The sequence below is a fragment of the Bos indicus genome, chromosome 9, assembly GCF_029378745.1.
Source record: "Bos indicus isolate NIAB-ARS_2022 breed Sahiwal x Tharparkar chromosome 9, NIAB-ARS_B.indTharparkar_mat_pri_1.0, whole genome shotgun sequence".
NCBI lineage: Eukaryota > Metazoa > Chordata > Mammalia > Artiodactyla > Bovidae > Bos > Bos indicus.
In genome coordinates this window covers 19929704-19945199 of record NC_091768.1, presented here as the reverse complement: position 1 = coordinate 19945199, position 15496 = coordinate 19929704, and the positions used below count along the sequence as shown (strand labels likewise).

Below are 15496 nucleotides of genomic sequence, written 5' to 3'. Positions count from 1 at the left end.
GATGCCATCCAACCATCTCATCCTCTGTTGTCCCCTTCTCCTGCTGCCCTCAATCTTTCGCAGCATCAGGTCTTTTCAAATGAGTCAGTTCTTTGCATCAGGTAGCCAAAGTACTGGAGTTTCAGCTTCAACATCAGTCCTTCCCATGAACACCCAGGACTGATCTCCTTTAGGATGGACTGGTTGGATCTTCTTGCAGTCCAAGGGACTCCCAAGAATCTTCTCCAACACCACAGTTCAAAGGCACCAATTCTTTGGCACTCAGCTTTCTTTATAGTCCAACTCTCACATCCATACATGACTACTGGAAAAACCATAGCCTTGACTAGATGGATCTTTGTTGGCAAAGTAATGTCTCTGCTTTTTAATATGCTGTCTGTGTTGGTCACAACTTTCCTTCCAAGGAGTAAGTGTCTTAAAAATTTCTTGGCTGCAATCACCATCTGCAGTGATTTTGGAGCCCCCCAAAATAAAGTCAGCCACTGTTTCCACTGTTTCCCCATCTATTTGCCATGAAGTGATGGGACTGGATGCCATGATCTTAGTTTTCTGAATGTTGAGCTTTAAGCCAACATTTTCACTCTCCTCTTTCACTTTCATCAAAATGAAAGCTCTTTAGTTTTTCACTTTCTGCCATAAGGGTGGTGTCATCTGCATATCTGAGGTTATTGGTATTTCTCCCGGCAATTTTGATTCCAACATGCACTTCTTCTAGCCCAGCGTTTCTCATGATGTACTCTGCATATAAGTTAAATAAACAGGGTGACAATATACAGCCTTGAGTGAGCCTAACGTATGCTTTATCCCCAGCCTCCAATATGCACAGTTAAAAATTATTATAGGGACTTCCCTGGTGGTCCAGTTGTTAAAGACTCCAAGCTTCTACTGCAGGGCGTGTGGGTTTGATCCCCGGTTGGGAAACTAGATCCTGCGTGCCACAACTAAAAGATTCCCCATGATCAACAAAAAGATCCTGCATGCTGCAACCAAGACCTGGTGTAGCCAAATAAATAAATAAGCAGTACAAACATGTGATTCTAGATTGAGGAGAAATCAGAGCTAACCAAGGCCTTTGCATTTATGACTCTCTCATTTAATTTAACTCTTTCTTCAAAGATTCTGTTCTTGGTACTTATTTTTTTGAGCATTGTATTTTAAATGGAACTAAGATCCCACAGGCTGAGTGGTCTGGCCGCCAAAAAAGAGATAAAAAATACAAACAGAAAAAATTATTATAATAAATCCAGTGAAATATAAATAAACTGGGAAAATACATTAGCAACATATATAGCAAACTGTTAGGGCTATAGTCCATGGGGTCACAAAGAGGAGGACATGACTGAAGCAACTTAGCACACACACACAGAGCAATAACTTTATTACATAAAATCTCTTATAAATCAGTAAGAAAAATAGATGTAACTAATAAAGTGTGCAACAAATACAAGTAGACAGTTCTCAAAAGAAAGAAGCTTAAATGCCAATAAACATGATTAACTGTTAAGCAACAGTAAGTATCATTATCAGCCCATCTGATTAGTAATGACTATAGGACATAATTAAATTCAGCAAGAATAATGGGGTGTATAGAAATGAGCACACTTTCATAATTTTGGTGGAATTATGAACTGATGTAATTCTGGAGGTTAATCAGTCATCAGATCAGATCAGATCAGTCGCTCAGTCGTGTCCGACTCTTTGTGACCCCATGAATTACAGCACGCCAGGCCTCCCTGTCCATCACCAACTCCTGGAGTTCACTGAGACTCACATCCATCGAGTCAGTGATGCCATCCAGCCATCTCATCCTCTGTCGTCCCCTTCTCCTCCTGCCCCTAATCCCTCCCAGCATCAGAGTCTTTTCCAATGAGTCAACTCTTCACATGAGGTGGCCAAAGTACTGGGGTTTCAGCTTTAGCATCATTCCTTCCAAAGAAATCCCAGGGCTGATGTCCTTCAGAATGGACTGGTTGGATCTCCTTGCAGTCCAAGGGACTCTCAAGAGTCTTCTCCAACACTACAGTTCAAAAGCATCAATTCTTTGGCACTCAGCCTTCTTCACAGTCCAACTCTTGCATCAATACATGACTACTGGAAAAACCATAGCCTTGACTAGATGAACCTTTGTTGGCAAAGTAATGTCTCTGCTTTTGAATATACTATCTAGGTTGGTCATAACTTTCCTTCCAAGGAGTAAGCGTCTTTTAATTTCATGGCTGCAGTCACCATCTGTAGTGATTTTGGAGCCCAGAAAAATAAAGTCTGACACTGTTTCCACTGTTTCCCCATCTATTTGCCATGAAGTGATGGGATCTTCATTTTCTGAATGTTGAGCTTTAAGCCAACTTTTTCACTCTCCACCTTCACTTTCATCAAGAGGCTTTTTAGTTCCTCTTCACTTTCTGCCATAAGGGTGGTGTCATCTGCATATCTGAGGTTATTGATATTTCTCCTGGCAATCTTGATTCCAGCTTGTGTTTCTTCCAGTCCAGCGTTTCTCATGATGTACTCTGCATATAAGTTAAATAAACAGGGTGACAATATACAGCCTTGACGAATTCCTTTTCCTATTTGGAACCAGTCTGTTGTTCCATGTCCAGTTCTAACTGTTGCTTCCCGACCTGCATACAAATTTCTCACGAGGCAGATCAGGTGGTCTGGTATTCCCATCTCTTTCAGAATTTTCCACAGTTTATTCATCAGATACCCAAAATTTTAAATTAAAGCTCCTTGACCTAGAAATTTCCCTTGTAGAAATTTATGCTAAGAATATAGTTAGACAAGTTCACAAAATTGTGCATACTGGGGTACTAACAGTTAAATTGCTATAATAGCTCAAGTTGTAAACAATCTAAATTGCAGAGACTAAATAAATTGTGGTATATCCATATAATGGAACATTATGTAGTCAGTATTTTTACATTGAAAAGTGCTCTAATCTATTGTTAAGAAATAGATTTCTATTTTTAGAAAGCAGATTATAGAATAGCATTAAAATAAACATTTCTGTAAAGAGAAAAGAGCTTATATAGACATGTAATGCATGCATGCTAAGTCACTTTAGTTGTGTCCAACTCTGTGCGACCCTATGGACAGCAGCCCACCAGGCTCCTCTGTCCATGGGATTCTCTAGGCAAGAATACTGCAGTGGGTTGCCATTTTCTTCTCCAATAGATGTGTAAAAATTGGAAAAAGAAGAGAGATGAGATTGTGAGGGATTTTCACTTCACTGTTTTATTTGTAATTTTTTCAATATACAAGAATTATCAGGAGAATCAATATCCACTTCATATAATAAAAATAATTATATACAAGGTAACAAAAAAGTAAACATCCTAACAAATTTTTAATGAAAGGTGCCTTAAGGAAAAGATTGTAATTCCAAACTAGCTAAGAATATATGTGGCTCAGCCATCTATGGGGTCACACAGAGTCGGACATAACTGAAGCAACTTAGCAGCAGCAGCTGGTAAAGAATTTGCCTACAATATGGGAGACCTGAGTTCGATCCCTGGGTTGGGAAGATCCCCTGGAGAAGGGAAAGGCTACCCACTCCAGTATTCTGGCCTGGAGAATTTCATGGACTGAATAGCCCTTGAGGTCACAAAGAGTCGGACACAACTGAGCAACTTTCACTTTCACTTTCTTTCATGGTGTAATGGATACCACATACTTTTTTACCTTTATGGAGTAGGGGGTGGAATGGCCAGTGGAATTAACAGAAAACTAGAACTAATAGACAGCAATTACTATCGATTTTCTTCATTTTCTGTGAGTATGATCCACTTGGCAACATTTACTTCTGTAAGATTCAGGGTCTCTCTACTGCTCTTTATCAGACTTCCTTTCACTCCTGACTCAACAGATTTTTAAGTTCTGCTTTCTTTGAAAGCATAGGTTGCTGACAATATTGACAACATGGAAATACAGAAACACCAGGGGAAAAAAGTGGATAGCTTGATTTATGTTCTTAACTCTGTATGGGCTGGAAGACATTTAAAATATATTTTGCTATTTTATGTAAAATGATCTTTTTATAATCATATCCTCTCCTTTAGTTTTTGTAGGTAACTGTGTTGTATTTATATTCATTCCCCAAGAAAGAACTCCATTCTCAAAATTTTGCAGATACCAACCATGGATGCTTGTATTTGATTTTGTTCTGACATAATGCCACCAAGATCTTGGTTAGATGTCTGCCACTCTAGCTGAGTGGACATGCAAGTCTTCTGTTGCACAAATAGGGTAGGTAGACTTTGGGTTTGGTCAGCCAGTGGTGTTTGTACACACCTTGTGAGTTGAGGACTGGCCTGTCAGTCTCCATGCTGGGTGATAGGTCAGGGCAGGTAAGTTCTAGGGCTCTGGTTCTTGGTGTATGTTTGGACAGCCCATAAATGCAAACAAACATACTACTCTACCAGGTAGGTCATGGAAGCCCTGCGTGCAAGTGCCCTGCCTGACATCTGTCATCACTTGTCTAGGATTTTTGTATATGTGACAGGCGCCCCCTAGTGAATAGAGGCACTTAAGTTGGCCTCACTATAAAAAAGAGGCTGGGGAAATACCATCTGAAATGGTTTTAAGAATTTGACACTGTATTAAACAAGCAGAGATGCTGAGATTTTGCAAATGTGAAAGCGAAAGAGGGGAGGGATCTGTTCTCCATAGAAAGTATTCAGGATCTCACAATGCAGAAATAGTAGTCAATTTTCTAGATGAAATTCAAACTAATCTGAACCTTGCCAGACCATCAAAATAGAAGAGTAAATTGTTGATCATTATTCACTCTTATCCACTACAGTATTCTTGCCTGGGAAATCCCATGGACAGAGGAGCCTGGCAGGCTACAGTCCACGGGGTCACACAAGAGTCAGATGGGACTTAGCAACTAAAACAACAATCCACTCTCCAAACTTGACAGGATGTTTTATACATACTGTATAGCTTCTAGAATGGGACAGATACACATAAATTTAGGTTGAGACTTGAGAAACCATAATTTCAATATAAAAACCTTCAGTCTGGTTTTTTGATAAATTACATTTTGCTTGGTTAATTTCCAAAAAAAAAAAAAAAAAGCATTTAATGAAGACTCTGGTTACTTGTGTGATACAATAAATCAGTTACTTTTAGTTATCGCTTCTCTCCTTAAAATGTCTGCCACTTACAGTTCTTTTTATGTTCTGAAAAAATATATTATCATTTTGACATCATCATAAATACTTATTTATAGCACTGGGTTGGGTCTTTGAAAAGGAACCCAAAATAATTCTTATCCTCCAGGATGCTTCCAATATAAAATAAAATCAAAGATCATATAACAGGTCAATTGGCAAACAAATAACTATGACAAAGATAGTATTCAGATTATTTTAATACTGTCAAAGAGCACAAGAAATTAACACTGCACTCAAAGGCCTGTATTTATTGATCCATCAGTGGCCTTTAACTGGAGCTTCCTAAATCAACAATTGGTGAAAAGGTTACACAAAAAGTAGGTGACATGCTTAAATATCAAGTAGGTGAAAAGGTCATTGGACTATTCTCAAAGGTCTTATTTGATGTCAGAAGCTAATTATGAACTGAGTGTAGTGTAGTTTTGGTACTTTTTAGAGGTTCACTTTTCAGGGGTAAGATTATCTTGTGGCCTCCTATCTTCTTCTCATCTAAACAATAAATAAATAAACAACTCATCCCTCTTTTGCCTAGATTGTCTTTTGTCTCCTGAGTAATCATCCTTTCAGATTCACCACAACTCCTTCAGGTCTGAGCAGACTTCTCTAACTGTAAGGCCTCTCTAGGCCCTCTTTCTTTTCCTAATGACCTCGTTTACTTATTATAACCTCATTTAACAATTACACTGCTTTGATTACTCCCTGAATATTAAAAGACTCTACCGAACAATAAACGTGAGCATTTATTCAAATTATTTAACTTGTTAATGATTAGCTCCCCAAAGTCCATTCTCCATCACCGTAGCTCAGAAGACAAATATCCTTTTACTTATTTAGAAGGATAACTTCAGCATCTCCCTTATAGTGGTGACATCAGTGCAGGCGGAGGTGAAACAAACCAACCAACCAAAAATCAAAAACAAAAACCCAAGGGACACCGAAATGATTGACAAGTAGGGACCAAAGCACGTCGTCCATCAGCCTTGCCCACAAGACTCCCATCCTTCACCTGTCCTGTTTTCTAAGATGCATCCCGGGCGGATGCGAGGTCACCTGTGGGCAGGCGGAAGACTTCTCCGCAGCGGCCTAGAGGGAGAGGGAGGCGGGAAAGGAGCTGGGGATGCGGTGGGGCGGGTGACCTGGGCGAAGAGGGCGCGGGGAAGCCGCCGTGCGGGTCTCCCCGAACGCGGCGGCCAGAGCAGGGATCCGGGGCGCCTGCGCGGCCGCCGCCCCCGCCGCAGCATCCCTGCGCCGTCCCCGGGCGCGCGCGCGCGCGCGCGGGCGGGAGGAGGGGCGCGCCGGCCCCTCCGCCCCGCGCGGCCACGTGACGCCGGCCGAGGAGACTGGAGCGGCGGCGGCGGCGCGCGGCGGCAGACTGGTGCAGCGCCCGGCGCGCGCGGCGGCATCTCCTCCGCCTGCTTCTCCTTCCCTCCTCCTCCTCCCCGGAGCCTCGACGGTCCCTTGCCCTCCGCCCGGCTCCTCGCCGCCGCGTCCCCGCCGCCGCGGGGCCCCGAGGAGGAGGCGAGGACGCAGCTGCGGCGCCGCCGCCGCCGTTAGACGGGGGGACTCGCGGGGGAAGGGGGTCCCCCGGCCGCCGCCGCCGAGGCCAGCCCTCCCGCGGGGTGTCTGCTTCCTCCTCGCGTCGCCGCCGGCGCCCGCTCTCGGCCGGGATGGGGCTCCTGGACTCGGAGCCGGGCAGCGTCCTGAACGCGGTGTCCACGGCGCTGAACGACACCGTGGAGTTCTACCGCTGGACCTTGTCCATCACAGGTAAAGCCGCCGCCTCGCCATCCTCGCCATCCTCGCCGTCCTCGCCATCCTCGCCGTCCTCTCCATCCTCGCCGTCCTCGCCGTCCTCGCCGTCCTCTCCATCCTCGCCGTCCTCTCCATCCTCGCCATCCTCCCCCGGGGGGGACCTCGGCCTCGGCCCCGACTGCCCTCCGCCGCCCGCCCGGCGGCTGTTGGGGTGTTGCGGGTCCGAGGACCGGCGGGCGGGCGGGCACTGGTTAAATCGGATCCGAACGTTAAGGCGCTCCCCTCCCCCGGCGCCCGCACGGTTTCCCTCTTGAGCTCCTTCCAGCGGGTCTCGCCAGGTTTCTCGGATGCAGGCGCTTCGATCGCAGCTGGAGCCTGGCGCAGGCCCGCCCCACCCTGTGGCCGCGCACCTGCCGGGCTCTGACCGTTCTCTCCGGCTCCGGGGTCTGCTGTAACCTTTAGGAACATTCCGTGATGGGGCTCGGGGGAGGGGAGCAGGGCCCGGGGTCGGGGTGGGGGGTCGCTGTCCTTTTGGGCTCCTGGTTGCCTTGACACACCTGCCCGTAATTTTCTTGTCTGGCTTGTCCGTCCGCAACATCGTTTGGAAGGAAAAGTCGGAAGCCATTGTTCGGCTCCTTGAACCTGGGAGGGGGTTAGTTTCGGAGGCTTTTTCATCCGCCCGGAGGATCCAAGTGATAGTCTGCGAAGGCTTTGCGCAGTGCAGTGCGGTCAGGGGGAGGGGGGGAAGCTAAAACAACCGGGAGAGAAATGGGGAATCTGTAGGATGGGGGGTCTCTACAGCAGCACCTAGAGGTGGTCCCAGAAGCCTGCATGGGTATCATTTTCTTAAATTGACCAACTTTTCTCTTTCGCCGTCGCAGTTTGACAGGGATCCTTAGTTAACTGAGCTAGGCGGCTTTCCTGCCTAAGGGGAGGCAGTTGTTATACTTTACCATTTTTTTTCTTTATTTGCTTCAGTTACTTTTGGGTTTAAAGCGTTTACAAAATTTTGAAATAATAAACGAGGCCAACAGGATTTTAGGAGGGATCTTATGTTTTCTCATTTGCCAGTCCTTTTGCAGTACTGCCCTTCATGCCAACAGTGGAAGAGGTTTACGTGACATGTTACCATCGAGCCTCCCTTCCCTAGAAATGGAAATATATTCCTATAGTTTGGTGTCTGTTGTATAGTTTGGTGTTTGTTGTTAGAAGCAGTGGTTGCAGCATGAATTCATGGATATATGTTGTGGGAAAAAACGTATTCTGAAATTATTTCTGTGGGAGACAAAATGATTCCTTGGCATTGCCTCGGTTTTAACTTCAGCAAAGTTCTTTTTCAGAAGATGTTAAGTTTGACAGTGAGAAATAAGCGATTTAATTAGCTGTTGCACTTGAAAATGGTTAAAAAGCAGTTTTTAATGGAGTCATTGATTTTTAAAGTCTCCCTTCTATATAGTGTCCATTGAGGTTTTGCGGTACCTACAAAAACTGGGAGAGATGTTATCATTTCCTTCATCTCTGTGATTTTGGTTATTTAAACATTGCATCAGGGTTTCCCATTACACAATTGTGCAGAGCTGAACATCACGCTAATTGGTTGGCAGATAATTGCACTTTGCATATTTCAGACTCCAGACATTGTCAAGGTCCTCCAATCTCCATATAGCCAGCCACACCCAGGACTTCTCATGCCTGTCTGTCTGCCCTCCCTCAGAGCTTTCCCACCTTTGGGAAGGCTCAATTTCAGAACCATTGAGAGCAAAGGTAGAATGTACCTTTCTGTGATGGTTAGTTCCTTCCTAATGATGCTGGTTGCAGAAGGAAATGGCAACCCACTCCAGTATTCTTGCCTGGAGAATCCCATGGACGGAGGAGCCTGGCGGGCTACAGTCCATGGGGTCGCAAAGAGTCGGACACGACTGAGCGACTTTACTTACTTACTTCCTTAATGATGCTAGTATTAAAAAAAAAAAAAAAAAGTCACAAATGAAGTGGGAAATTTCGTGCAGTTGCCTCATGTGAAAGCTTTCCTCTGGCCTGTGAAGGGCAAATAAAATAATATAGTATCGTGGACCCAGCCTGAGAAATGAGAGTAGCTACCAGAAAGAAGTGACCTCTCACTAGCAGGTCAGAGGGAAGGTATTTGCCCATGCTCTGGCTATCCACTTACGAAACCTGAGACTGCTTCCTTGCTTTGAGCTACCTAGTGTAGGTAGATGGTATTTCTTAACCAACTTAGAGGCTTAGTGGGATATAGTCTGCTCTGCCTTACTGCTGTGTAAGGAGGACTATTTCAGACTCAGGCACAAGAGCTGGTCTGAACCCCGAGCTGCCCCATTTCTTCTCACCCTGTCGCCACACCCCCGCTTCTACACTTTCCTGTCTTCGACTGATTCATACGACTGATTCCAAGAGGCCCTCCTTCCTATAATTTCATGAATATCTGGGTGAAGGAGTTTCAAAGTAGAAAAGTAGCTTAGGAGATGAGGCTGAAGAAAAAGTTGATGAATTTGGAAGGAGGGTAAGATAAAAGTGGGCAGAGAGAAAGATGGTCTTGAGAAATAGTGGTGAGTATGGTGAAAGAATTCAGATCCTCCAGGGAGAGCGAGAGATGAACAAGGCTGCCTGCCCTGGAGCGCTTTCATCCCCACGTGGTAGCTGTGGGCTTCTTGCTTTCTGTTCTGTCAGTTCATTAAATATTTCTCTCCCCTGAGGTGTCTGCCTAAGTGTAAAGTTAGTGTCAAGGTTTCTGCCTAACTCTATTTACTTTGGGCAGTCTAATAGGAATAGTTACACACTTGGGGAGTACGTTTGATGATTCCAAAGATTTTTGCCCTAGGGCAATGTCTGGAAAAATTAAAATTTTTTGCTATTATATTAAATGACGGTATTTAATAACACATGTCCAAAGCAATGCATAAAAACTGGGCTTTTCAAAGACACATCTAGCAAATGCAGAATATGTCCCGCAGTGTATGAACATTCAAAATGTTATTTTTACCATGTAATTAATAGTGTTTACCTTGGAATTGAAACTGTGAAAGAGCTGTACTCTTAGAAAACCTGCAAAAATAATTTTTCTCTATTTTTAGATATTTTGAACAAGTAAGTGAGTCTTAGTTTATAATATAAAGGAAAGTATAGACTGATACAGGACTTTTTTAATACCAGTTGGTGGCATGAGAGTAGGTACTCTGATGTCATTGTGGTGTTTTCCTTTTGTTCTTTCATTTTATGAGTACATTAAAATCATTGGACTGGGATCCTAGGCTCAAAGTGTATATCTACTCAAGAAAAATTGTAGGTACGATTTCAAAACTGATGAGTCAATATCCCCGACTTACAAATACCCTAATTGTCTATATTTTCCATTGCATTTATTATTTTAGTAATTATTTATTAGTAGTATTTTGTGTTAGTAGCATTTGTGTTAATGCTACTTATTAGTAGCATTAACAAAGAAACATCTTAGAAAGTTAATAACCAGCATGTCCACTCTAAGGCCAGTTGCCTCTGGAGATACCATGTTTCTTTTTGACCATGTGTTTGTAAACAGCCATTGTTCATGGAATATGTTTGCACATTGCATGTGTGATGGGCAGGGCACTGCTCTATGTTCACTAATATAGCAGACTATAGTTGGGTGAAAAATGAGTTGTCTACTTGGGAGTTGTGATCAAAGTAGGTAGATGAGTAGGACTTGAGATCAGCATGTGAAAGGCCAGTCTATCTGACCTTCCCCTCACTTTGGAGGGTCAGATGGGAGAAGTGTGGTCCAAAAGGGTGGAGGCCTCTTGTGGGGTGATGATAAAATCTGGAAGCGAGGCTTGTATAAACTTTCCTTCTTGTCTCATCACTTGCCATGTGCTGGCACTGTTCTGGGCTCTGGGATAGAATGAGGACAAGTGGTCACCATCCCAGGCAGCTTGAGAAGTCTGGAGATGACACCCATTCCAACTTCCTTGCTGTCATGGTCTCAAAGCAGTGTGGTCAGAGTCAGGGTCAGGCCTCGCTGGAGCCTGGGGAAGGTCAGGAAACTCCTCTACTCTCCGTGTCTCCACTTCCACTTGCCTGGCAGTCTTGAGTTGTGAGAGGAGTGTATGGCTCTGTCTTTAGAGTATTTAAGCTGTTTCACCATGTGAAATTGATGTGGATGCTGTTGGAGAGTGTTTATTAGGTTGACTAAAAATGGATGTCAAAACTAAAAGTCCATGGAAACTAGGAATGAGTTTAAGGGCCAGTGAGTCAGACAGGTGTGCTGAAACTTGAGGGCTCACGGAAGGGGGTGTTTAACTCAGCTCAGATAGGCAGGGGTCTGTTCCACAGTTTCCTGGGCCCCAGAGGCGCATGGGTCTTAAAACAGGTTATTCAGTTACACTGGGGCTTCCCAGGTGGCATTACTGGTAAAGTATCCACCTGCCAATGCAGGAGAAGCAAGAGACAACAAGGGTTCAATCTCTGGGTCAAGAAGATCCCCTGGAGTAGGAAATGGTGCCCCACTCCAGTATTCTTGCCTGGAAAATTCCATGGGCAGAGGAGCCTGGTGGGCTACAGTCCGTGGGACCACAAAGAGTTGGGCACTATTGAGCATAGCACAGCATTATTGCATTGATCTTGTTATTTGTCACAGCTAATGTATAGTTGTTTTTTTTTTAATTCACGTCATTATCTAAAATAGGTTTTCTGTTTGGACTAGTGTGGGAACTCATCATTTTCAGTGTTTCTTTGAGAAAAGACATTCTAAGTTCTGGACAGTGAAAGACAAATACATGTTCATCTTCTAACATGGTGTCTCCCTTAGGCCATGTTTTCAACGAAGTCCTCCTCTTACCTTTTTTCACAGCCTCCCTGCAGCCTCCAGGAAGTCCATGCTGCTGTAGGGTTTTGTCTGTTTGTTTGTTTGGTCCTGGACTCTAATGTCTGATACTCTCGTCCATTCCGCCAAAGTATCCAATCACAGATGGAATGCCAGGAGGGGAGAACAATGCAGGCTCTAAAACTGGAATCGGGACACAGTTTTACACAGTTAGATTCTTTGGCTTTGGGAAACAAGGTTTTAAGAATTACATAGATAATTATATCAGTGAGTGCTTTTGTGATCTTAAGAGCCACAAGAAGTTGGTCATCCTTTTAAAATTCAGTGTTTTGTTTTTTTCCTAAGTCCTGTGATAATGTCATTAGTGAATGATTTAATGTTAACCAAAGTATTATCTTTGAATTATTGAGTCACTTATTATTTCGAATTAGACGTCTGTGGTCACATAGAGAAGAGTCGGGTAGCAGAATCTGTCTTTTCTCACGTTGAGATGGCTCTTATTTCTTTTTCCTTATTAGGACATTTTTTCCTGTTCAATTAAGGTGCCATTGTTTCATTTTCCCTTAGGATGAGAATGTATTACAATATATATGTTACAAAATCATATGGATCTTGACTTTTAGAGAAGAGAGGGGAGGAAGAAATACTTAGCCTCTCAAAACCCAGTTTCTGGCTCTCCTGTCTACGCTGGTCCCTGTCCACAGGCCCGAAGCTCTAGCCAACCTGGAAGACTCACGCTTGAGTAAAACAGGTGCACTTGATGTTGGCTGTCACACTGCCCTTGCCTTTCCTGCCCTTTTCCCTGGTTCCCTTCCCACATGCCCTTCACCAGGCCCCGGCTCAGGCTCCCTCCCACGTGGAGCCTTTGTCAGCCCTGGTACCCAGCGCAGCTCGTCGCCCCATCTGACCCCATTACCCTGAGCAATCGCTCATGTACCTCCTTGTGCAGTTTCTTCTGAGACTCTGTTTTCTTGCACTGTTTTAACCTTCATTATTACTTATCTTTTCCCTTCTTTGTACTTTTCTCCCCAACACTGGGGAGTGCCCGTACATCTGTTGACTTGACATGACTCCCTTAATCTAGCTTGATTTCAGATAGTGAAATTTCAGATACATTCTGATTGATAAATATTAATAAGGCTTGGGATTACACTAAATTATGGAGAGTTTAAGGGGTTACAGTAAATTATGGAGAGTTTAAGAATGATCTTTATCATAAGTTAGTCTTAAATCAATCAGTGTTGACTTGATTTAATGAAGGAATCAAACCATAAAATCACTTAGTAGCACAGAATATTGTCAAGAGATGTAGAACCAGATGCCGTTCTTCCTCTCTCTTCATCATCTGCACGTAAGCACTGTGGTGTGTGTGCAAGTGAGGTGTCCATGTGGTGTAGGAGATGGAGAGGACCCTGGACTGGGGTTTAGACTTTAGGCTTTAGTCCTGGACGTGCCACTAATTACCAGTGAGTGTGTATAGTGGGCACTTTGCTTTTCCAAGTCAACTTTTTTCATCTGCAAATTGAGTTGAATTAGGTAATCTCTGCGGAGAAGGCAATGGCACCCTACTCCAGTACTCTTGCCTGGAAAATCCCATGGACTGAGGAACCTGGTAGGCTGCAGTCCATGGGTCGCTAAGAGTCGGACATGACTGAGTGACTTCACTTTCACTTTTCACTTTCGTGCATTGGAGAAAGAACTGGCAACCCACTCCAGTGTTCTTGCCTGGAGAATCCCAGGGACGGCGGAGCCTGGTGGGCTGCCGTCTATGGGGTCACACAGAGTCGGACACGACTGAAGCGACTTAGCAGCAGCAGCAGCAGGTAATCTCTGAGGTCTCTCCTGGCTCTTAAATTCTAAATATAGGTGCAGCTTTTAAACATTCTTTACATAGATAAAGCAATTTCAAATAAACATATACTGATAAGTAATTGAAAACCTGACTCCAGGCAACAATTCCAGTCTTCACCAGTAAAACTGTTATTAGTGCTGTGTAAGGAGAAGGCAGTGGCACCCCACTCCAGTACTCTTGCCTGGAAAATCCCATGGATGAAGGAGCCTGGTGGGCTGCAGTCCATAGGGTCGCTAAGAGTCGGGACACAACTGAGCGACTTCACTTGCACTTTTCACTTCCATGCATTGGAGAAGGAAATGGCAACCCACTCCAGTGTTCTTTCCTAGAGAATCCCAGGGATGGGGGAGCCTGGTGGGCTGCCGTCTATGGGGTCACACAGAGTCGGACACGACTGAATCGACTTAGCAGCAGTGCTGTGTAAATATTAAAAATAACAGGTTCATGTTTAGTCCTTTTCACTTTCTCTTATTTGCGCCATAAGGGATAGGTGAAGGAATAAAAAACGCAGAGATACAGATATTTAAGCCCCTGTTTTTTTGATGTAGTACTGTGTTTGTTGCTGTAATACTCTGATGATCTAGGTATTTCTCAAACAACCCAGAGTTAACTATTTTGTCAAAAATAATAGCAGTAACATTAAAGAGTAATTTTATTATTCTGAGGATGGCTTTTTACATGGTTTTGGAGAAGTTACTCATGATTTGAGGGGGCTCATATTTCTGCTTGTACAATGAGAAGATTTGAAACTACATGTCCCCTTCAGGCCTTTTTATTGAATTCTCAGAATAGCTCCTAAAGCAATGGCTTAGATAGTCTAAACTTAATTTTACTTCATACTTTTTTTTCTATAGAACATGCAAATTTTATCATACCTTATTAGAAAAGATTTTCAGTTTTAAGTACTCTTTGAGCATTTCTAGCAAATTTGGAAGTATGGCTTAAATTTTTTGTAAAATTGCTACTAATATGTAGGTTTTAGCATACAGGGAAAACAAAAGAAATTAAATGGTTTTGCTGTGTGTTCCTTAACTTTGGTTAGGCACTTTGGTATTAAAGCATCTTACTTTTGTCATTTATTCTTCTCCATGGAATATTGTAATTCTTTAAAAAAAACTCAGTATAATACTTTATTTGTATTTAATTAGAATTTGAAAGTCAAATGCATTAATCCACTGAGGAATCAGTTTCTTGTTGTTAGGTGTGATCACATCAAGGCATTTGTGATTTTTGAACTGATTATTTGAAGGAGTAAGCTTCTCTTTTTTCATTTTGTTTGTTTATCAGATGAAAACTTAGGCACAGACATGTATTGTTAAAGAATTTCATGTATATTTGTTTACCCATATTCAGAGCAGCTCTGTTAATAATGGCCGAGAGTGGGAGCAACCCAAATATCCACTGATGGGTGAGTAGATCAACTGTGATACATGCATACAGTGGAATATTATTCAGCCTTAAAAAGAAAGGAAATTCTGACACAAGACACAGCATGGCTGAACCGTTTGGGCGTTATACTAAGTAACAGAAGCTAGTCAGGAAGAACCAAATACTGGTGATTATGAAGTCCCTAAAATAGTTATATTCATAGAAAAAGAAAGTAGAGTGGTGGTTCCAGGGGTTGGGAAGGTGCTGGGGAGACAGGGACTTGTTTAATGGATATAGAGTTTCAGTTTCACAAGATGAGAAAGTTCTGGAGGCTGGTTGCACAACATTGTGAATACATGTAACACTAATGACGTGTACACTAATGAAATGTATACTTTAGAAACGGTTGAGATAGTAAAGTTTATGTATTTTTACTACAATTTTAAAAAGATTTTCATGTGTTGTAAAATTAATATAGCATCTCTAGAAATGATCTTTCTTTGGTGTTCATTGCCAAAACACTAAAACTGT

General features: G+C 43.2%; 1 protein-coding gene across 1 annotated transcript in view; it reads left to right on the top strand.

Annotated features, from left to right (window-relative positions):
* The first annotated feature begins 6521 nt into the window (after nt 1-6521).
* The window catches only part of ELOVL4 (ELOVL fatty acid elongase 4), a 40312-nt gene continuing 31337 nt past the window's right edge, over nt 6522-15496 (top strand). Inside the window, exon 1 of the mRNA XM_019967073.2 lies at nt 6522-6944. Coding sequence (XP_019822632.1) covers nt 6845-6944 — 100 coding nt within the window. The 5' untranslated portion in view covers nt 6522-6844. The remainder of the gene's footprint in view (nt 6945-15496) is intronic.